Source organism: Staurois parvus, unplaced genomic scaffold (genome assembly GCF_062004578.1).
Source record: "Staurois parvus isolate SC_StPar_1 unplaced genomic scaffold, SC_StPar_1.0 ptg000423l, whole genome shotgun sequence".
NCBI classification, from domain to species: domain Eukaryota; kingdom Metazoa; phylum Chordata; class Amphibia; order Anura; family Ranidae; genus Staurois; species Staurois parvus.
This window is the reverse complement of record NW_028318219.1, coordinates 5,268,018-5,290,503: the sequence shown is the minus strand read 5'-3', so window position 1 is coordinate 5,290,503 and position 22,486 is coordinate 5,268,018. Positions and strand designations below refer to the sequence as shown.

The window sequence follows — 22,486 nt, the reverse complement described above, 5'->3', positions numbered from 1 at the left end:
GAGATGGAAAAAACAAAAAACAAAAAAAACAGATTATTATTATTATACAGTATTTATAAAGCGCCAATAGTTCGCTCAGCGCTGTACATTACAAAGGGGGACAGAACATGTAACAGAACAATACCAATACAATGCAAAACATGAGGGGATTGAGGGCCCTGCTCTTTGGAGCTTACAATCTAGGAGGGAGGGGATGGTGGCACAGGAGGAGATAGCTGTGGGGGATGGAGTGGTAGGAAGAGTGGAGGAGGTCGGCAAGTTAGCAGGGGGTGGGGTATGCTTCCCTGAAGAGATGGGTTGTCAGGGTGCGCCTAAAGGAGAGGAGAGTAGGTGATAATCTGATGGGTTGGGGTAGGGAGTTCCAGAGGATGGGTGACACCCTGGAGAAGTCCTGGAGGTGGGCATGGGAGGAGGAGACCAGGGAACTAGAGAGAAGGAGGTCTTGTGAGGAGCGGAGTGTGCGTGCTGGGCGGTACTTGGATATTAGGTCAGTGATGTAGGACGGGGCAGTATGGTGGACAGCTTTGTACGTCAGTGTTAGGATTTTGAATTTGATCCGTTGCGCAATCAGAAGCCAGTGGAGGGACTGGCAAAGGGGGGTGGCGGAGATGGAGCGGTTGGAAAGGTGAATGAGTCTGGCAGCCGTATTCAGGATCGACTGAAGCGGGGATAGCCAGCGGCGAGGCAGGCCAGTGAGGAGGGAGTTGCAGTAGTCGAGTCGTGACATGAGGGAGTGGATGAGCTGTTTAGTGGTTTCTGGAGTTAGAAACGTGCGGATTTTAGCAATAATAACCTTTTTAAGTAGACTGACCCAAAATATATCTCCCCAAGCCCAAAGTAGCCTCCCACAACTTAGACATTTTGAGAAAAGTAAAGACACTTCAGTCACAGATGGCAGACATGTTTATTATCCAGACACATCTCTCTGTAACAGTCAATCTTCATTGAAATGAATACTCTCCCATGCACAGCTGCCTATGTACAAGCTGTTAGTTCTGGCAGGACAACAGTGGGTGGAGTACATGGACACTGAAGCAATACAAGGGTAGGCAACCGCTAGCTGCTGTAGATCTACACCTGCCTTGGGGTAATACTGCTGGTAGGCTGTTCTTAAAGGAAGGTCAGACATCCTATGGGCCATACTACATCACATTGTGTTTTACATGATTTTTTTTTTTTTTATTACAATTAATAATAAATACGACTTTTCCCTTAACAAAACTGTCCAGCTTGGACCAATGTTAACAATACATATTCCATCCCTACCCAATCTCTGTGAAAGAGGAGAATTGCTGTAGCAGATGCTGCTACTACAGTAATCCTCACTGTCTTGAGGGTCCAGTGCCAAGCAGCTGCCTCGGGGCACAGTAACCTCCAGGGCCACTCATTTCACAATACCACCATCAACAAAAATACTTTTTTTTTTTTTTTTTTTTAAAGAATACAAGCCATTCTCTGATTGGATAAGGAATCGGCACCCTACCTCTCTTTCTCGTCCAGTCTCTAAGAAAAACGCCAAGCCAGACATAAGATCCTGCTTGCAGATTTCAAAGTACTAGTACAAGTGTCCTGATTAGCAACTAAGTTGGATCCTATTTCACTTTTCATTTAATGAACTGAAAAGAATGCACTTCTTTGAGGCACAGGGCTGTGTATATCACATTTACTCTTTTATGCTATATTTATTATAAGCGAAGTCAGGCATGAGTTATCAGAGTGTCTGAGGGTAAAAAAAGTCCATTCATAACAAGAGTAGGTGGCTCCCGAAAAGACCATCATGGTTCTCTTTCATCCATGAAAGGGCCGGCTGTAGCTTTAAACAATATCCTAAATATATATATATAGTGCAGCGCCTCCCAATACTACAATACCCCTTGTGACAATACTTAAATCAATGAATCACAACATATATGTAACAAACCATCGTAACATATGTGGGGAAAAAAAAGACCCATAGGCTTGTTTTACTCACTAATGTGTATTTCTTGATGATCTTCCAATTTTGCATCATTTCACAGCACTATTCAACCAAACTCTTCAGAATCCTAAATTGTGCTCCTCCACCATCGCCCAAGATTTGCTCTCAGCTGGAGCTTTTTAACCTCCCATTTTATAATGTTTGGTCATGAAGCGCTTGTGTTCTCCTAGTGCAGGGGTGTCAAACTGATGGCCCTCCAGTTGGTGCAAAACTACAAGTCTCATCATGCCTCTGCCTGTGGGAGTCATGCTTGTAACTGTCAGAATTGAAGTGCCATATGGAACTTTTAGCCCTGGTTCACATATATGCGGCCGTGAGGGCCACGTTTTGTGTGGGCACGAGAGCTCATTCATTTGAATGGACTTATTATTATTATTATTATTATTACTTGTAAGCAAAGCTTTGCATTTAAATAGAATTTTGACATGAGACAACATTTACGCCTTTACAATGTGCTGCAATACCAAATGTGTATCGCGTTAAAGCACCCCATTTGTTATCCCTGGTTCACATATATGCGGCCGTACAGGCCGTCTTTTCCGTGGGTACGAGAACCCATTCATTTGAATGGACTCCCGTGCCCCGTGACACGCAGGGAAGAAGTCCCTGCACTTCTGAAAACGCAGCCCACGCGGGAAACTTGGTTTTCAGTACGGTTGCGTTTTCCAGTGTGAGCGGCGTGCCATTAGAAGTAATGGCACCCGCCCGTGGGTCCGCATTTCTCTGTGCGGGTGGTGCGGCTGCACGGATTTTCGTGTGGATCTACAGCTGCACCACCCACACAGATGTGAACCTTGCCTTAGTCCTGCAACAGCTGCAGGGCCGCTTGTTTGACACCTGTGCCCTAGTCTGACTATTAGAATTATAATTCCCCGATCGATCTCCATTCTCTAGTGCTTCTATCGTGCCTCCTCCTCCTTATTCACTCCATAAAAAAAGGAGGAAATAGGCAGAAATAGTGTTTTATCCTACGCTTTACTGCTAAAAGCATTAGAATGCCACTCACATTTTCATGGTGGTCAATCGACCTAAACATACACTGCATAAAATAACAATCACAGGCTCTCCTTATGTTACCCATCTGTTGATCTCGCGAGCGTCATGACGTCCGCTTTCCCCGAGGCAGGACACAAGCGCTTCATGACCAAACCTTCTAATGTGAGGTCAAAAGCTCCAGGTGAGAGCACATCTTGGGCGATGGTGGAGGAGCACAATTTATGATTCTGAAGAGTTTGGTTGAATAGAACTGTGAATTGGTGCAAAATTGGAAGATCATCAAGAAATACACATTATTATATGGGACTTTTTTTACACGTTCTTCATTGATTTTGTAATGTACAGCGCTGAGCGAACCATTGGCGCTTTATAAATACTGTATAATAATAATTTAGGTATTGTCACAAGGGGTACTTTACTATTGGGAGGTGTTGCACTAATATATGTTTACGGTATGATTTGATACATTTTATATATATATATATATATATATATATATATATATATATATATATATATGTGTGTGAGCAACTTTTAGGCCTCATGCACACTGGATGCTATAAAAATGCCAGTACAGTTAGCTGTAGAATGCTGCAATAAACACGTGAGGTTTTTCTTCTAGCTTTTTTGCATTCACTTTTTTCATCGTTTTTTAGCAAAGTTATACTCTCTCAAAATCTTCAGGCTCAAAAACACTCATAATTGGCCTAAGTCCTCATGCACATTGGACATTTTTACAGCGGCTGTTTTGGGCTTCTGGCATGTTTTTCTACAGCTAGTCAACTCCCCAGCATGTTATCCTATGTGTTCATGCACACATAGGCTTTAATCAAGATTTTTTGGCTGGAGCGTTTTCTGGCTGGAAAAAAACCCCAGGACTAGTGGGTTTCAAGAGTTTTTTAGCTGAAAAAAAAGCTCAAACGCTGTGGAAGGCTGAAAAGCGCTAAAAAAAACACGGCGATCCGGCGTTTATGAACCTAAAGATTTTGTGGGATTATAATTTTGCTAAAAACTGCAAACACTAAAAAACACTGAAAAAAGCTAATGCAAAAACTTGAAAAAAACTTACATTTTTATTGCAGAATGCTACAGCTAACGCTACTGGTGTTTTTATAGCGTCCAGTGTGCATGACATATATATATATCGTTCAGTGTGCATGAAGCCTAAGAGGGATTGTTTTATATTGGTTGCTCGCAGGATTATCATCAATACTTGTAGCTTTAAACACTTTGTTAGCAACTATGGCACTGCTGAATCTTGCTAATAACTTGTCAGCCTGTCTATAGCCTACAAAACCATAGTAAGCATACGATGAAAACTTTCACATGGTAATCTTCTCCAAAAGCCACACTGATCTTTGTTTATTTTTGCCCCGCCCACTCCTTTCTTTTTTTTTTTTTTTTTGTGATATATAGAATCCCTGATCAAATAAGTTGGGTTACAAAGGCGGGGGGGAGTTGTAGCCAAGCTGATCCTTCTGACATGCACCTTTCACTCCAGGCAACATCTAACTGTATATTTTTCATGATATGCTCTGTTTTTTTTACTTCTGATGTCTTTACTTGAAATATACAGGCAGCACTTCCATTAGGATCTACATTCAAAGCTACCAGACAGCTGAAGGGAGGCTTTAAAGCCTAATTTTGGTTAAACATAAAAATCAGCACAAGGGACATAACCTACAGTTAAGTTGATGCACCCCTTGTGTTAATTCTTGTTTCAGTGGAAATCTTCATCTGTCTTTACCAGGGGCGGACTGACCATTTGGAAACTTGGGCACTGCCCGAGGGCCCGGGGTCAGTAGGGGGCCCCACGAGATGCCCCTGGTACCTTTTTTTCATAGGTTTTTTTGAGTTTGGGCAAGGACATAGGGGCCTCATGATCCCCTATTGCCCGGGGGCCCCATGAGTTGTCAGTCCACCTCTGGTCTTTACTCTTCTCTAAATCTTCAGGTGTGGTGGGGGTTATTACAGCTAAGGAGCTTTTCATAAGCTCTTATCGACAAAATGCTAGTCTATGGGGTTGATTTTACTAAAGGCAAATAGACTGTGCACTTTGCAAAATGCAGTTGCTCCAGAGCTTAGTAATTGAGCAGAAGCTCTACTGACTGCCATTATCCCATCATGTGCAAGCAAAAATGCTGTTTTCTTTTTTTCCTTGCACTCGATTGAGTATTCTTTGCAAAGTGAAGCTTAAGCTCATTTACTAAGCTCTGGAGAAATTGCACTTTCAAAAGTGCACAGTCTATTTGCCTTTAGTAAATCAACCCCAATGTCTGCAGTACTACAGCTTCTATTAATAACATAGAATCTATGAATGAAGACAACATTTGACTGAAAGCTCCACCTCCTCTATTCATAGATCCTGTGCCACTCATATAAGCTGTAGTAAAGCTGGCTGGAAAGGGCAGGCATAGTCAAACTCTCTTGATGAAAACTCCTGACAGACCCCTTAACTGTATAAACCCCCGCTGCATCGGAAGATTAGGGTGGAGGGGTAGGGACAGAGAAAGAATTCTACTGAAACGAAAGAATCAACACAAGGGACAGATTATACTAACTGTAAGTTATGCCCCTTGTGCTGATTTGTAAGTTTTTTTTATCTTTTAGCTAAACTTTGACTTTACATAAACCTGCCCCCCCCCCCCAAAAAAAAAAAAACAAATATAAAGAAGAGACACCTCTAAGTGTCTGCACTGAGATGCATTTTTTTCCCCAAGACTGCCCTTTCAAAAGAATAACTATTTTCTGACATTTTTTTTTGTTTATTGTGCAGATCCCCCTTCCCCGCAGTGGGTCCTCCATGAAGATCTGAGGTGGAACTACTGGCGCCTTGTTTCCCTGAGAAGTATGTTTTCCATACATTCCTATGGGGAAACCATCAAATGTTGGTGCATTACTGGTTGCCTGCTCAGACCAGCTAGGAAACTTTCTGTAATGAGATTGTGTTGCACCTAGAGTAGCTCTCCAATAATCCTGGTCTATAAGTGGAGGACTTGCTGGGGGAACCTGCATTTGAAGGATGACTGTAAATACAGTTATCCTTTAAAGATGTCAAGAAAGCAGCCTGAACCTGGCTAAAAGCTTGCAAGACATTCCTATACACTTTGCTGATCTGTTGTCTGTGTGAACTAGGCCTAAGAAGACTTCCTTCTGATGTCCTCATCCTAACCCATGACCACTTACCAAAGAAAGATTATCAGCTAATGGAACACCAGAATTCTTCTCATACGGGATGACAGGCACATTTCATACATTAGATCTCAAGAATAAACGTTACAACCATTCGAAGGAAGTGTTCTTGCTGTCCACAGGAACCAATCGTATTTCCTTTTTTTTTTTTGTTTCTAATGCTTGGATTGGCTACTACAGGCAACAAGAACAGTACAGAAACCCGAATCGGTTGGACTGGTCTATACAGTGCATTGCCATCATCCCTAACATTACTACAAACAATTAAAATTTTCTTCCCCAGGACTTTAACCTAAATGCTTTATTTTGCCAGTAAAAAGTAATCGGGGAGGAAATTTAAACTGTTTGCAGTACAGAAACTTGTCCATAAGGCGTAGTGGTTGAATTTGCAGTGTCTAGCTGGTGGTATAAAAATGAAATGTGAAGTCTCGCAACAGCCAAGGAACCACAGACACCACATCTGTATCTGCTCCCGTTAGAGATTTCTCTAGAAAAAGCCTTGGTCACAAGAGCTGTAGACACGCAGCAGCTAGGACTTTGTGAAATGACCTAGGAAGCAGTGTTTTGTTCCTACCCAGACCTCATTAAGAAAAATCAGATTGCACTAAACCATCATAAATAACCTCCCCCCTTAGATAAAAAAAAGTTCATAATGTAGTTTGTTCTTCTTACTCAGGCTCAGGCCATTACGCCCTTACTTAGTCCTTTGCGGTGTTTTTTGTTCTTTCCCACACACAGTGGTGAAACTGAAGAGCTGTTTTCAGCTGTTCAAAGTGTTATGACACCGTTTTATAACTTAAAGTCTCCAAAAGTCTGTGGTTGGTGTCTCTACTACCAGAGATCCACCTTTAAAGGGACATGCTAGTGAGGTTTTCATGGCTGAGAAGTCCCTTACGGGAACTGCTGACCACATGGCTGGGGCCGCAGTATTCCTGTAGGTTGTGGCGTAAAGTTACAAGTGCTGATCCCAAGCAGGCTCTGTTAGGGGCCTGGGCTCCTCCAGGAAGCTGCAACAGTAAAGTGACAACACCAGCCATACCATCATCTGTGGGTTCTAATGTTATCGGTCCAACTCTAAAGTTGCAATAGGTATACCCTAATAGCTGAGACAAGAATGGATCAGAGTGACGTAACGAGGGAGGTTGGGGGGTCGATGGGTCGTAGGACTTCACTCTTGGTTTGGAGCGGTGATGGTGGTGATGATGATGGTGGTGATGTTGAAGCGAGGGTAAGACTGGTCCTCCAGGGTGACATCCAACCATCTCGACGTCCGGGTGGAAGTAGACTGTCAATTTGGCAAATGGCCTGCTTGCCATTTTGCTCATCTCCTGCAGGTGCCGTCTTTGCTCCCTCCTTACATCGAGCCACTGTTTTACTTTCCAGAGCAGGACACATGCAGACAGGAATAGGAAAAAGCAGCTGAAGAACACAGAGAAGAAGACAAAGAGGTCTATATGCGCTTGGTCTTGACGGAAGAAAAGCAGTCCTTGTGATTCTCCAAATCCTGTCGTTGAATTACCTAAAAGCAGAAGGTAAAAACGACTGTTTTTCAACGTGTGGAGCTCATGAGGGTACGTAATGACCACACGGTCTTTGACACCCCGAACTATCAGTACCGTCTGCTGATTGCGAACTGTAATGTAGGTAATCAGTCCTTTTGGACGTTCCTCACGAAGCCAACTCGACCTGTTAACAGTATGTAATCGACTACTATTGACTGATGCAACAGTTAGTGGCTCTGGACCTCCAGGAACATCATTATCTGATAATCTGTAAACTCTGACAGAATGGACACCTGTTAATGGGTCAACATCAACGGCAAAGCTATCTGGGGAGGTGGACACAAACACATCTACAGAGCCAAAAGTCACGTCGACAGTGACTCTAATATCCACGTTGGTGAACTTGGGCTGGACTCCAAAAAAGACACTTCGACCATAGGGTAAGTTTTGGATGTTGGGTTCATGAAAGCAGTTATTCTGCGATGTTGGGTCAAAGCAGTATTCTTGTTCAACTGTCATGAGTCTGTAACACTGACGGCCGTTCACTGGATTACCATGGAAAGAGTCCTTGCATTTCGCACACTGTAAAACACAAAAGGAAGACAATAAGATTTTTGTACTCACTGTATATTCCTTTTCTTGGCAGCCATTGAGGAACACAGAAATACTGATACTGTTGATACATTAAAATCAGTCCAACGGAGAAGAGGGCAACAGCAGACAAACTGCTAACAAGACCACACATAAAAAAAAAAAAAAAAGCACATACCTGGGGGCTGCCTGAAGTTCAAAAAGCATCCTGAAGGACCTTTTGCCCAAAGCTGCCATCAGACGAGGCCTGAAAATTCACCCGGTAAAACTCAGAGAACGTGTTAACAGAACACCAGGCAGCAGCCTTACAGGCTGGAGAAACAGTAGCTTGACGCTAAATAGCACCAACAGATCTCAAAGAGTGAACCTAGATCAGGGAAGGGTGGAAACCAATTTTTGAGGCCATACGCCTGGATGGTGGTCTTTCTGAGCCACTGAGAAATGGTGGAGAGAGAAGCAGGTTTCCCTTTACGGTACACATCAGGAATGATAAAGAGAGTTGGTCTTTCTAACAAAAGTGATGGCTGCAAATTATACCCGCAGAGCCTAAACTATATCCAGGTAATGAAGAAGTTCCCTGATGAACTGCAGGTAGACAGCTAGAGGGATGAAAAAAAACAATGTCCTGGTTGAGGGAAAAAACAAACTACCATGGACAGAAAGGAAGGTTTAGGCCTCAACACCATCTTGTACCTATGTAAAGAGCCCTTCCTGGTCTTATACAAGACTGCCAGCTCATATGCTCTTCTCGCACAGTAATGGTAGCACAGTATCAAATGCCTGAAGACATGCCAAATGGCATGGTCAACAAAATTTAGATGCAGAGCACCCACAGTTATAAAAATGGGGCCATGCAGCTACATGTACTTGATGTCCACAGAGGCCAAAAAGTCTCCCTGCCGGACGGAGGCTTTCACACACCTGATGTATTCCATGCAGGAGTTTTGGAACCAAATGAAAGCATTTAGGGTCTTAAGTTCCCAGATGGGGCAAATGCATCCTTTCAGTCAGAGAACATCGAATGGGTTGGAGTAGAATCCCTGGAACCAATCTGCCAAAGACTGGGCCAATGACACCCAGCTCTAAAAGATATGCTAGGCCTGTAAAGAGATCTGCTAAGCTGTGTGGTGACACAGGTAGGTTGAAAATTCTAGCTTGTAGACCTTGGAAATTACCTCCTGCATCCAAGAATTTGAAAAGCTGGTTGCCCATACATCACCAAAGGCTAACAGACATCCCTGCACTTTGGAAAGTGGGTGTGCGTCCCTCATGCTGAGACAGATTCATCAGATGGTATGGGGCACTTGGCAGTCCGGGTTTGAATGAGAGCCAGACTTGAGTTTGGCTTTGGAAATTTAGGATTAAAAAATAAATATATTTTTTGGCCTTTAACCGCTTTCCTGCCACCCTATAGCCGAAATACTGCTACAGGGCAGCAGGGGTGCACAAAATCACATGTGTGTGTATGTATATGTGTGTATATATATATATATATATATATATATAATGTGTGTGTGATTTTGCATTGCCAGGTAGGAAGCGGCCACCATTGGTAGCCTCAGCTGTCGATCACCGGGTCCTGGCCAGTGATTTCCCGCCGACACCCGGCAATTGCTGAGTATCACTGATGGGGTAGAGGTCTGTATGTAAACAATACAGATCTCTCCCTTGTCAGATCCTGCACACTGCTTTGTATTGCTCTGTATTACAAAGCAATGTGCTTACACAGTTAAACACACACACACTGCACACAGTAAAACAGCACACCGTTAACCCTTTGAGCACCCCAGATGACCAGTGTCATTAGTGCCCAGTGTCATTAGTACAGTGTCAGTGCTTTTTATTAGCACTGATCACTATATTAGTGTCACTGGGGATGTCAGTGACAGTTTTCCCCCCAGTGTCAGAATGCCCACCGTAGTCGCTGGTTGCCGCCCTTACTAGTATAAGAAAAAACATTTTCTTATATTTCAGTATATATACCGCCAATTGTAGACCCTTTAACTTTCACGTAAACCAATTAATTTACATGTATTGGCATTTTTTTTTAGCAAAGACATGGAGCAGAATACATTTTGGTCTAAATTTATGACGAAATTTGATTTTTTTAATTTTTTTTACTAGATATGTTTGATAGCAAAAAGTCAAAAATAGTTTTTTTTCTCAAAATTGTCAGTCTTTTTTTGTTTAAAATTAGTTTTAATTTTCTTTCCTAGATATGTTTTATAGCAGGAAGTCAAAAATATTGTTTTTTTTTCTCAAAATTGGCAGTCTTTTTTTGTTTATAGCGCAAACCCCCCCCCCCCCCCAAAAAAAAAGGTTATCAAATACCACCAAAAGAAAGCTCCATTTGTGGGGGGAAAAAAGGACCTAAATTTAATTTGGGTGCAGCATTGCATGACCGCGCAATTGTCAGTTAAAGTAACGCAGCGCCATATCACAAAAAATGGCCTGGTCAGGAAGGGGGGGGGTGCATTTTCTGGAGGGCAAGTGGTTAAGGAGGAGTGAGCCGACTGAGCCCTTGGCTTCTTCTGCTAGAACAGATGGTTTTTCTTACTTCCGATGACATCCTTAATGAGGATGTCTAGAGCAGCTCCAAAGAGACCCTCAAAAGGAATGCAAAGCAAATGCTTTTTGCATGGTAGTTTCGCAGACCAACCCTTTAGCCAAAGAGTCCACCTCATGTTAACTGACAGAAAACTCAAATGGGAAATGAGACGAGAGACCTCTAACAACCCATCCACACTGTAGTTCAGGGCAAAAGTTTCAAACACTCTAAACTCACAGGATCAGATCCCTTCTGATGGTCTTAGCCCAATCAACTAAGAATCGGAAGACAATTCTGCAGCATTAACCCCTCCCAGAGTGAAACCATCAGGAACAGAAATACTAAAAATGTGCCCTGTGATCCAAACATGAGGGACCTTCTGGTTCTTCAGAGACATGGTCACACCCAGAGCTATGCCATGGCTCTGGCCTTGTAGGCAGCAGAACAACCCAACAGTATCAGAATTCCTGTATCAATGTGCGATAAAGAAAATTATATTTTAAATAATAAATAAATAATAAATTTAGTCAGTGTTAAATATCTCTACTAATTACTTATGTGGAAGGTGAAGTAACCTGTATCAGCTTTCACTTTACTGAAACCACACTGGTACAGGATGAATTCTCAGTGTAGAAGTGGAAAACCCAGATACTGGACTCAATGGGGTTTATTTACTAAAGCTGGAGAGTCCAAAATCAGACTCCCTTCTGCATAGAAACCAATCAGCTTCTAACCTCCGCTTGTTCAATGAAGCTTTGGCAATGAAACCTGGAAGCTGATTGGTTTCTATGTAGAAGGGAGTCTGATTCTGGACTCTCCAGCTTTAGTAAATAAACCCCAATGTGATTAGGGACCACATAACGAAATTCTTGGGATAGGAACGCCATGCTGCCCTCAAAGGACCAGGGAGTCCAAATGTACTGAATAGAGAGAAATAAACAGAGTGCACACCGGCCTAGCGCATTACTGTAAAAGTATGTTTATTGAATGTTAAAAATAGGTATTGTACTGACAAACAGTCAAGAAATAAAAGGCACATCATGAAGGAACAGCTCTGTCCAATTCACACTGCGTGTCTGTCTGTAATAATAATTCTGGACATCCAAATTCTGGCCACTGACGCGTTTCGAGGACTAGCCTCTTCCTCAGAGCTGTGAGTACAATACCTATTTTTAACATTCAATAAACATACTTTTAGGTAATGCACTAGGCCGGTGCGCCCTCTGTTTATTTCTCTCTAGTCAATACATTTGGACTCCCCCTGGTCCTTTGAGGGCAGCAAGGCGTGGAAGAGGAAGAGGCTAGTCCTAAAACCGCGTCAGTCTTTTGGATGTCCAGAATTCTTATTAGACAGACACGCAGTGCGAATTGGACAGAGCTGTTCCTTCATGATGTGCCTTTTATTTGACTATTTGTGAGTACAATACCTATTTTTAACATTCCATAAACATACTTCTAAGGTAATGCACTAGGCCGGTGCATCTTCTGTTTATTTCTCTCTATACAGGATCAGTTCTGACTGGTTACTAGATTTACTGCACTTTACTCTTTGCTCCGTTTTACTAAGTAAAAATAATAAATGTCAAATCAGACTGAATGCATGTGTCAGGGATCGCCGCGGCACTGGTCCCGGTGCATGCGCACTAGGCCTTCTCATGCGGGGATGCGGGCGCTAGGTCCCGGCCAGCTGCGGCGACGGAGTTCACGCATGCGCACTGGCGTTTGCGGGTGCGCGCCTGGCACCAATGACAGCACAGGGCGCGATATTTAAATCCCCCTTGTGCTGTCACTGGTTGCCAAATGGTCTTCCTGTGATTCCTGTTCCCTGTAACCTGTGTTGTGAGTACTATTGACCCGGATTGTTTGACCTTTGCTGCTTTCTCCTGTCCTGACCCTTGGCTTGCCTGACCTCGCTCCTGAATGTCCCTGTATAGATCTGATCTCCTGTTACTGACCTGGCGTGTGACCTGACCATTCTTTGCCTGCTGCTTTGTACCGCACCGACCCCCCCCCCCCCCCGGCTACCGACTTGGCTTGTCTGACCTAGCTTTAGCTCATCCATCCCACCGGGACCCCCCAGCCTCCTCACATCAGACTCTTACCCTGCGGGAGCCTCTGGCGGACTCCTCTACCACTGGTGGGTATACCCGGTAGTCGCGACCTGGTCTCGAGGCGCTCCAAGTCCATCCCCACCATCAGGGGCCCTGGTGAACAAGTGCTCCGGAACTTAGACTCCGCGCCCTGGGGAAGCCTGACCAGTGGGTTGCTAGAGGTGCTGCCAGGTGGTCCCTTACAGCATGCTATGTATCACTTAATTTTCTACAGTGTCCTTTACCCCACCCATAGGCTGTACCTGGTATTTGTAGCACTCCTTCTTGTCACTCTGGGGACTGTTCTGACAATTTTGGGTCTCTGTGTTGTTACTACAAGGACAATTTGTGCCATCAAGTTCATTGCAAGTATCCGCATGTCCATTACACTGACATCTATGGAAGACAGAGGAAATTCAGAGAAGCAGAATTATTATTATTAATTATTATTATTATTATTACTTGTAAGCAAAGCTTTGCATTTAAATAGAATTTTGACATGAGACAACATTTACACCTGTGTCACGCCTTTACAATGTGCTGCAATACCAAATGTGTATCGCGTTAAAGCAGCCCATTTGTTACCCCTGGTTCACATTTTTTATGCGGCCGTACAGGCCGTGTTTTCCGCGGTACGAGAACCCATTCATTTGAATGGACTCCCATGCCCCGTGACACGCAGGGAAGAAGTCCCTGCACTTCTTCTGAAACCGCAGCCCGTACAGGAACCTCGGTTCCCAGTACGGTTGTGTTTTCCAGTGCTGGCGGCATGACATTAGAACTAAAGGCACCCGCCCGCTGGTCCGCATTCTTCTGTGTGGGTGGCGCAGTTGCACGGATTTTTGTGCGGATCCGCAGTGGCACCACCCGCACAGATGTGAACCTAGCCTTAATGGGTGCATGCAACAGTACCATGCACATCACCTCAATGCAAGAAGTGAACCCAGCCTACAACAGCATTACTAAAACATTCTAAGAAAAATAATCACAAAGAGTCTGATATAAGCAGCTTTTGATACTGCATTAATATAGGCTTATTTCCCACTTAAAGGATAAGATCACAAGAAAATATAAAAAATAAATGCACATCTTTTTGCAGGTAAAAAAATTAGCTTTTTTTTTTTTTCTTGAGCCTGTAAAGCACTGCAACAGCGGTTAGCCACACAGGTCTCCAGCACACTGTCAGTTGAATTTGTGTGTTCGTACCTCATACAAGCAGACAGTTGAACACTGACGAGAGGACTGAATGAACTACCACAGCCTCAGGGTAGTTCATTGAGAACTACAAGCTGACATTCACAAAAAATGTTGGTATTTGTAGTTCATTCACAGAACTCGGTGAGTGAATGACACGGCTGTGTGAGCGGAGCACTATACGGCCATACTAATTTAAAAAACCTAATACAGGGAATTTCTCCTCGTACTGCTGTCACAAGGGGGGGGGGATTGGGCAGCAGCAGTGGAAACATGTTACATGTTCTAAAACGTGAACTTATCCTTTAAGAACTGACTGTGCTGTTGCATTGTTTGATGTAGGAAGGGATGAATGCCACTATCAATACATGGAAGTACTTTAGGAGAACTCTGGTTGGCATTAAAGGGACATGAGAAAACAAGTATGAGCCGACACCCAAAGACTGCATTTGCACCGTATTGAGCCAGGGTGCAAATACCAGCAGCAGAAATCTACTGATTCCTGCTGCTGGGTTTGACAGCTCTGAGCAAAAAGCTGTGTCTGCTGAGCTATGTGTGCCTGTTCGCACAGCCATCGAACACACAAAGTACATCCAGCCGTGAAAACCGCAAGTGATCTCTGACTACCCATATGGAAGAAAAATATATTTGGAATATATTTAAAAAATATTCTTCTCAAATATATTGACATATATTTGAAATGCTACAATGTTGGCCATATTCAATATATTTCAATAAATGTATGTGTGTGTGTATGTATGTATGTATGTATGTATGTATGTATGTATATATATATATATATATACACACATACTGTATATATATATACACTGCATGTTGAAAAGGTTATTACAAAATATATGAAAAATATTTTTAAAAATACATTTCAAATATACTGTCTTTAAAAATATAAATCTACATTTTTGGAATGCATTTACAGATATGTAAAAATGTATGTTAACCCCTTCGCACCGGCGCCTCCCAGCCCTTTAAGGGTTTCAGAAGCCGGGGGCGGGGTTTAGAGTCATGTGACCGCCGTGACATGCCGTCACATGAGCGGGAAAGATCCCGATCGAAAGAGGAGATCGGGACCTTTCCGTGAGTACCGGACATGTGTGCTGGGAGCGCGCAGGGTGCGTGCTCTCAGCACATATGTTTTTTTTTTTTTAATAGAATGCGAATGTGCGGCTGCTCGGCGTCTGGGGGGCCGCACATTTGCATTCGGCCAGCGTGAAGAGGTTAAAATGACTTTTTTATATGTTAAAAAAATTCTGAAGAATATAGTTACAAAATATATATTTTAAAAAATATTTTTTTTTTAAATATATTCTTCAGATTTTTTTTTATCAAAAAGTCATTTTAACATATAGCTTTACATATATTTGTAAATGCATTCCAAAAATGTAGATTTGTATTTTTAAAGACACAGTATACTTGAAAAGTATTTTTAAAAATGTTTTGTAATAAAAACGCATTTCAACATGCAGTGTGTGTGTGTGTGCAGTGTGTGTGTTTACAATAGTAAAATATATTTTAAAATTGTGTGTGTGTGTAGTACAATATATTTTGAAATATATTAAATATGGCCAAAATTGTAGCATTTCAAATATGTCAATATATTTGGGAATATTTTTAAAATATATTTCAGATATATTTTTCTTCCATATGGGTATGCAACAGCCACAAATATCTGCAGCCACCGACAGCCTGTAAATGCATTATACAGGCTTGGCAGCCACTGCTATGGGCTCATATCCGTCAACAACAAGTAGCAGGAATCAGTAGATTGTTTGTTAGTTTAAATTACTTTTTTTTTCCATCCTTTAAATTAATAACAATGGTTATGACTCTTGACTTGCAAAGCTGAGGTTCTGAGATAATTTCCCATATTTAAAGATGTGCAAGCCAGGCCCTGGGAGACAGTGACTAAGTGACTCTGGTAGGTATGTTAGAGTGTAAGCTCCTCCAGCAAGGGTCTGATGTCACTCACTTGGTGCAGCGTTTGTCCAGGAGGAAGTATCCGGGCAGGCAGCCTTCACACTTGTCCCCAAGGCTGTTATTCTGACAATGCACACAGACTGCTGTGTCCTCTGTGGGGCCCTGAGTCACCCAAGTGGGGATCTGGAGAAAGAAAATCAAGCAATTTATGGGCAAATGCACCAGATAAAGAAAAAAGAAATGTTACAGGATAGCCCCCCTCAACTAGCAATCACTGGTGTCCTCACAGCCACCAGGTCCTCCACGAACCACAACACTCTCCGAACTTGCTGGTGGCAGAGACAAGGTGAAGATAGGTAAGCAATTGGATCCTGCAGCTGTCTGTCAGGAGATGGCTTGCAGGGCACTGAGTATGTTCATGGTCAGAAAAAGCCATGAGCAGGAACATACACACACACGGGTGTTTCCTTTTAGATGCGGATATCTAAAGAAGACTTCCAGAAACAGAAGGGAGGCAATGGTTGTGGGACAGGCCAGCTACACAAAAATACATTCAAGGAATCAGAATTGCAACCTTCTGCCTCCAAAGGTCCTATACTCACCTGTCCAGGCCAAAGGCAGATCTGTGCCATGTGGCCAACAGGGAGCCACACAGTTACTGTAGGACAGGGGTGTCGAGTTCCATTTCATTGTGGGTCATATCAGCATTATGGTGGCCCTCTAAGGGTCTGGTTGTATCTGTAAGACTAGATGTCCACGGCACCCCACCCCCCATTACATCAGAAGAATCCCACGCCCTCCCTAACATCACTGTGCATCGCGTTTGGGGGCAGAGCTGGAAAGCATAAAGTGCAGGGTCTGGAGAAGGTCCAGAGGAGGAGTGGAGTCAGTTACCAGAGTCTGCTGAATGCTGAGACCAGGGGAGGAGGAGATGAGGGGGTGCTGCAGCTGCACTGAGAGGTGCAGAATTTGGCAGAGGAGTTCTATTATCCTCTCTGCTGCCGACTGCTGAGACAAGGTGGGGGCGGAGACCAGGGGGTACCTGCAGGAGAGGTGCAAGGGCCACATGAAATGGCCTGGATTTGGCCCGCGGGCCTTGTGTTTGACACCTGTGCTGTAGGAAATTTATCAGCCAGTCCCAAGTTTTCTAAGCATGTGCGGACAAATGTCGTTCACTTCTACGGAGATGCATCTATCATGATAGACAGAACAATAAATATGATTTATGAGCCACATAAAAAAGCTGACAGTTCACGTTGTACGGTCATGAGCGCCCTTGTGAAGGAGGTTTCCTTCGCACATTTGGGGAGCGGGTTCCCGAAATTGACAGGTACCCACTCTCACTTCTGCTGTGATCGCCTAGGCGATCAGAAGCGGAAGTTGTCCTCCTACCCTCCCTCCCCGTAGTCTTGTGGGACACGTCACAGGTCCCAGAAGACGACGGGGCCATTCAGAAAGCGCAGTGCTACTCGCACATGCGCAGTGGGCACCCGGCTGTGAAGCCGCAAGCTGTCACAGCCAGGTGCCCACACTGAAGATGCCGGTGCCTGGAATACAGGACGGCCAGTGAAACGGCTGCGGCGTGGGCACCCGCGGGATCGTGGGACAGGCAAGTGGCAGGTTTTGTAGCTGTTGACTTTTATTTTTTTACAATGTGAGTGGAACTCCGCTTTAATCATCTTTTAGAGAGCTTTTTAATATGATTTTAGAAGCGTATGTCCACTGCAATGCTGTGCCAATGCCAGGTGATCTGCTTGGTTTACCTTAAAGGTAACTCCGCTTTTATGGAAAAGAAATAGCAAATAAAAAAAATAGTACAGCATATATAATTGCTACACAGGCCATATTGTATTTATTGCTATTTAAATTGCCTTTCCATTTCATGTACTTGGTGTCATTCTGGACTCCAACCTATCCTTCCAGCCCCAAGTCCAATCTTTAACAAGCTCATGCAGACTCCACCTCCGCAACATCGCCAAAATCCGCACGTTCCTAACCCCAGAAACCACTAAACAGCTCATCCACTCCCTCATCATATCACGACTCGACTACTGCAACTCCCTCCTCACTGGCCTGCCTCGCTGCTGGCTATCCCCGCTTCAGTCAATCCTGAATACGGCTGCCAGACTCATTCACCTTTCCAACCGCTCCATCTCCGCCACCCCCCTCTGCCAATCCCTCCACTGGCTTCCGATTGTGCAACGGATCAAATTCAAAATCCTAACACTGACATACAAAGCCGTCCACCATACTGCCCCGAACTACATCACTGACCTAATATCCAAGTACCGCCCAACACGCACACTCCGCTCCTTACAAGACCTCCTTCTCTCTAGTTCCCTGGTCTCCTCCTCCCATGGCCGCCTCCAGGACTTCTCCAGGGTGTCACCCGTCCTCTGGAACTCCCTGCCCCAACCCATCAGATTATCACCTACTCTCCTCTCCTTTAGGTGCACCCTGAAAACCCATCTCTTCAGGGAAGCCTACCCCACCCCCTGCTAACTTGCCAACCTCCTCCACTCTACCTACCACTCCATCCCCCACAGCTATCTCCTCCTGTGCCACCATCCCCTCCCTCCTAGATTGTAAGCTCGAAAGAGCAGGGTCCTCAATCCCCTCATGTTTTGCATTGTATTGGTATTGTTCTGTCACATGTTCTGTCCCCCTTTGTAATGTACAGCGCTGAGCGAACTATTGGCGCTTTATAAATACTGTATAATAATAATAATAATGTAGCTCTAAGTTTTTGTAAAATCAATGCAATATGGCAACCTGGGAACCGTCTGTATACTGCTGGTCTGCAAACTGCCTCCAAAAAGTACTACTTGTGTGACTGGCTCATTGATTTTCCCAGAAGACTACAGTAAGATACACGTGAGATTTTAGGCATAATTTGCAACAAAAATGTCATTTTTGGTGAAATACTCCCCAAGGGTTTACTTTATGACGCCATTCCAAGCTTTGGATGGAAGGAAAAGGATCACCCCACCAGCAAGTGAGCAGAGGGGAACATGAGTCCGAGCGATTCCAGTGTCAGCCAATACAAGTGAAGGGATGGACGCTGCTCAACTGACCCCAGGAATCCAATGTTGATGAATGGCCTCAGCCACCATTCTGGCTATGCGGCTGACATGTTTCGCCGCCCCGGTGGGCATTTCTCAATGTTGGACTCCTGGGGTTGGTTGAGCAGCGTCCATCCCTTCACTCCCCAAGTGTTAATTACTTCTAATATGTTCAGACCCTGTAACTTTTTTCATCAGAACACTAAAACTGCATCACCTGCTTAAAATAAACCAGTACCCTATTAAGAATCAGTCTGCACAGGACATGGTCAAACAAAGAGCTATTCCTACAGAGGAGAAGTCAGTAGGAATCTATAAGTTTTCTAAAATCATTGCAATCACATTGATCACCATGAGGGGACTGTGGTTTTTCTCTACCAAAATGGAGTTACTCTTTAATCTGGGTTGTATAAAATCCAGTACAGCTATATTGAGCAGGCCTCTCATAAGGGATTTTGGAAAGGACTTGAGCCACCTTCTGCAGAACATAGAGATGTAGCTGCTGGACGTTCAGAAAACGAGAGAAGCTCAGGACCAGGGAACCCCTGGTCAACATTTACACAGCCTCAAATCCAGGGCCATTCAAAAGATAAAGGCACCAGTAAATTAAAGCAGGCCATACATTATACAATTTTCTTCTTCAATTTCCTTTAGATTTACCTTTAACAAAGGCCTGCCTGATTGCATACAAAATGAAAGCGTTTAGGTATACCCTCATATTATATGGTTTTGGTAAATCTAAAGGAAAAATGTATAATATATGTCCAGTTTAAGATGTTAGCAAGCGAAAATATTGAGCAACCTGGTTAACTTTAAGTGTAATATTTCTTAAGAGAAGCATACCTTTAGGAAGTGTCACACCGCAAATGAACTGTTTTCCTTTGAATTCATGCAGAACTGGGTTTAATTATCACCTGTACTCTATCTAACCTGTACTCAATCTTTAACAAACTCGTGCAGACTCCACCTCCGCAACAATCGACAAAATACGCGCTTTCCTAACCCCAGAAACCACTAAACAGCTCATCCACTCCCTCATCATATCACGACTGGACTACTGCAACTCCCTCCTCACTGGCCTGCCTTGTCGCTGGCTATCCCCGCTTCAGTCCATCCTGAATACGGCTGCCAGACTCATTCACCTTTCCAACCGCTCCATCTCCGCCACCCCCCTCTGCCAATCCCTCCACTGGCTTCCGATTGCACAACGGATCAAATTCAAAATCCTAATACTGACGTACAAAGCCGTCCACCATACTGCCCCGAACTACATCACCGACCTAATATCCAAGTACCACCCAGCACACACTCTCCGCTCCTCACAAGACCTCCTTCTCTCTAGTTCCCTGGTCTCCTCCTCCCATGCCCGCCTCCAGGACTTCTCCAGGGTGTCACCCATCCTCTGGAACTCCCTGCCCCAACCCATCAGACCATCACCTACTCTCCTCTCCTTTAGGCGCAGCCTGAAAACCCATCTCTTCAGGGAAGCCTACCCAACCCCCTGATAACTTGCCGACCTCCTCCACTCTTCCTACCACTCCATCCCCCACAGCTATCTCCTCCTGTGCCACCATCCCCTCCCTCCTAGATTGTAAGCTCCAAGGAGCAGGGCCCTCGATCCCCTCATGTTTTGCATTGTATTGGTATTGTTCTGTCACATGTTCTGTCCCCCTTTGTAATGTACAGCGCTGAGCGAACCATTGGCGCTTTATAAATACTGTATAATAATTATAATATCTATAAGAAGTTTGTAAGTTTTACTCCATATTCAAGCAGGTTTTTAACGTATTAATAGTTTAAAGTGAGCTTGACCTGCTTGCGGCTTATCACATGAGCAAGCAAATCATACTACATAAGCTGTCATTTTTAGCTGTGTTCCAGTGAGGATGCTGTGAAAAACCCAATGATGCTAGTGCATCTGTAGCTAGCTATAAGGCCCCATGTACACAGGACACTTCTGAACAATGGAAACTGACTGCTGGAAAACGTAGGTTAACCTCTTTGCGCCGGCCACATGCAAATGTGCGGCCTCCCGACGTCTGGTCCTTGACGCCGAGCGGCCACACATGTGCGTGCAATTAAAAAAAACATGTGCTGAGAGCGCCCGCCCTTCGCATTCCCAGCACACATGTCTGGTGCTCACAGAAAGGTCCCAATCTCCTCTTGCGATCGGGACCTTTCCTGATCATGTGACCGCCGTGACAGCGAATCACGGCGGTCACACGACCCTAAAACCCCGCCCTGCTTCATGGCTTCTGAAACCTTTAAAGGGCTGGGAGGTGCCGGCGCCAAGGGGTTAAAAAAAAGTTTGTTTAGCCGCATTTGCATACCGCGTTTGTGTTTAGAAGCGTTTTTTAAAGATAATATCAGGAGACCTTCCAAAATGCCCAAAATGCACTGAAAAACAGTAAAAAAATTAACTATTTCAGACATTTTGAAAGAAATAGAGAGAGCAAAAGCAGAGAAAGCAGTATTTATTGGGATTAGCTGTCTTTTTTTTTTGTGGTGTTTGGATGTGTTCCAGATCATTTCTGTGCAGAAATTATTGCAGCAGTGTCTAACATAATTTTTTTCATGCAAAACCTCAAAGTATGGTGTACCGGGTCCATTTGAGTACCGGGAAAACGCTTTGCATGCATTTTTCATGGTGAAAAAAGACTCTAGACAGCATCTGGAAATAGAAGAGTTAAAAAAAATTTTCAAACGCAAAAGGCCTATAAATGTGGTTAGCCGCGTTTACAAGCGTTTTGCGTTTGAAATGCTGATAAAATCTATTGCTTAACGCCAGTTTTCTGCATTAAAAAAAATGACTGTAAACTCAGCTGCCTGTAAACGACATAGTGTACATGGCCACATAGGAAAACATTAGGGAGAGTTCAGGGCTGCTGAAAAAAAAACTGCAGAAAAGCTCCTGAACGTGAGTTTATCAGCTGCAGTGTACATGAGCCCTAAGTCTTCATCTTTATTTTATTAATTTCACTATTGTCTATATGTAAGTCGGGTTTTTAATCCTTTATGAAACATATAAGTATAGTCCAGCGCTGCACTATACTTATATGATTTATGTTACAAGGTTTTGGTGATTCCTTTGAGTGTTCTAGCAGCTGAATATATGAGCGCTCGCTATATTCCTTTACATTTTAATCCTTTATGAAAGCCTGCCTGGAAACCTACCAAAAAGAGATCAGATATAAAGCAAGCCGGCCACACACTACAGTCTGATTAGATATAAATGAATGGGTTGACCCTTGCCCTACGTATATCGGTAAATCATAAAGAACATTGTGAAATGAGACAAATGTGTGTGGGCATTTTAAAGTGTATATGAAACCCAGGGGCAGACTGACAATTCATGGGGCCCCCGGGCAATAGGGGATCATGGGGCCCCTGTGTCC

The 22,486-nt window shown here is 43.8% G+C and overlaps 1 protein-coding gene across 1 annotated transcript in view; it reads right to left on the bottom strand.

Annotated features, from left to right (window-relative positions):
- Positions 1-2,053: 2,053 nt before the first annotated feature.
- The window catches only part of MEGF8 (multiple EGF like domains 8), a 106,627-nt gene continuing 86,194 nt past the window's right edge, over positions 2,054-22,486 (bottom strand). The window contains 3 exon segments of the mRNA XM_089687375.1: positions 2,054-8,250; positions 13,161-13,293; positions 16,082-16,212. Coding sequence (XP_089543501.1) covers positions 7,015-8,250; positions 13,161-13,293; positions 16,082-16,212 — 1,500 coding nt within the window. The 3' untranslated portion in view covers positions 2,054-7,014.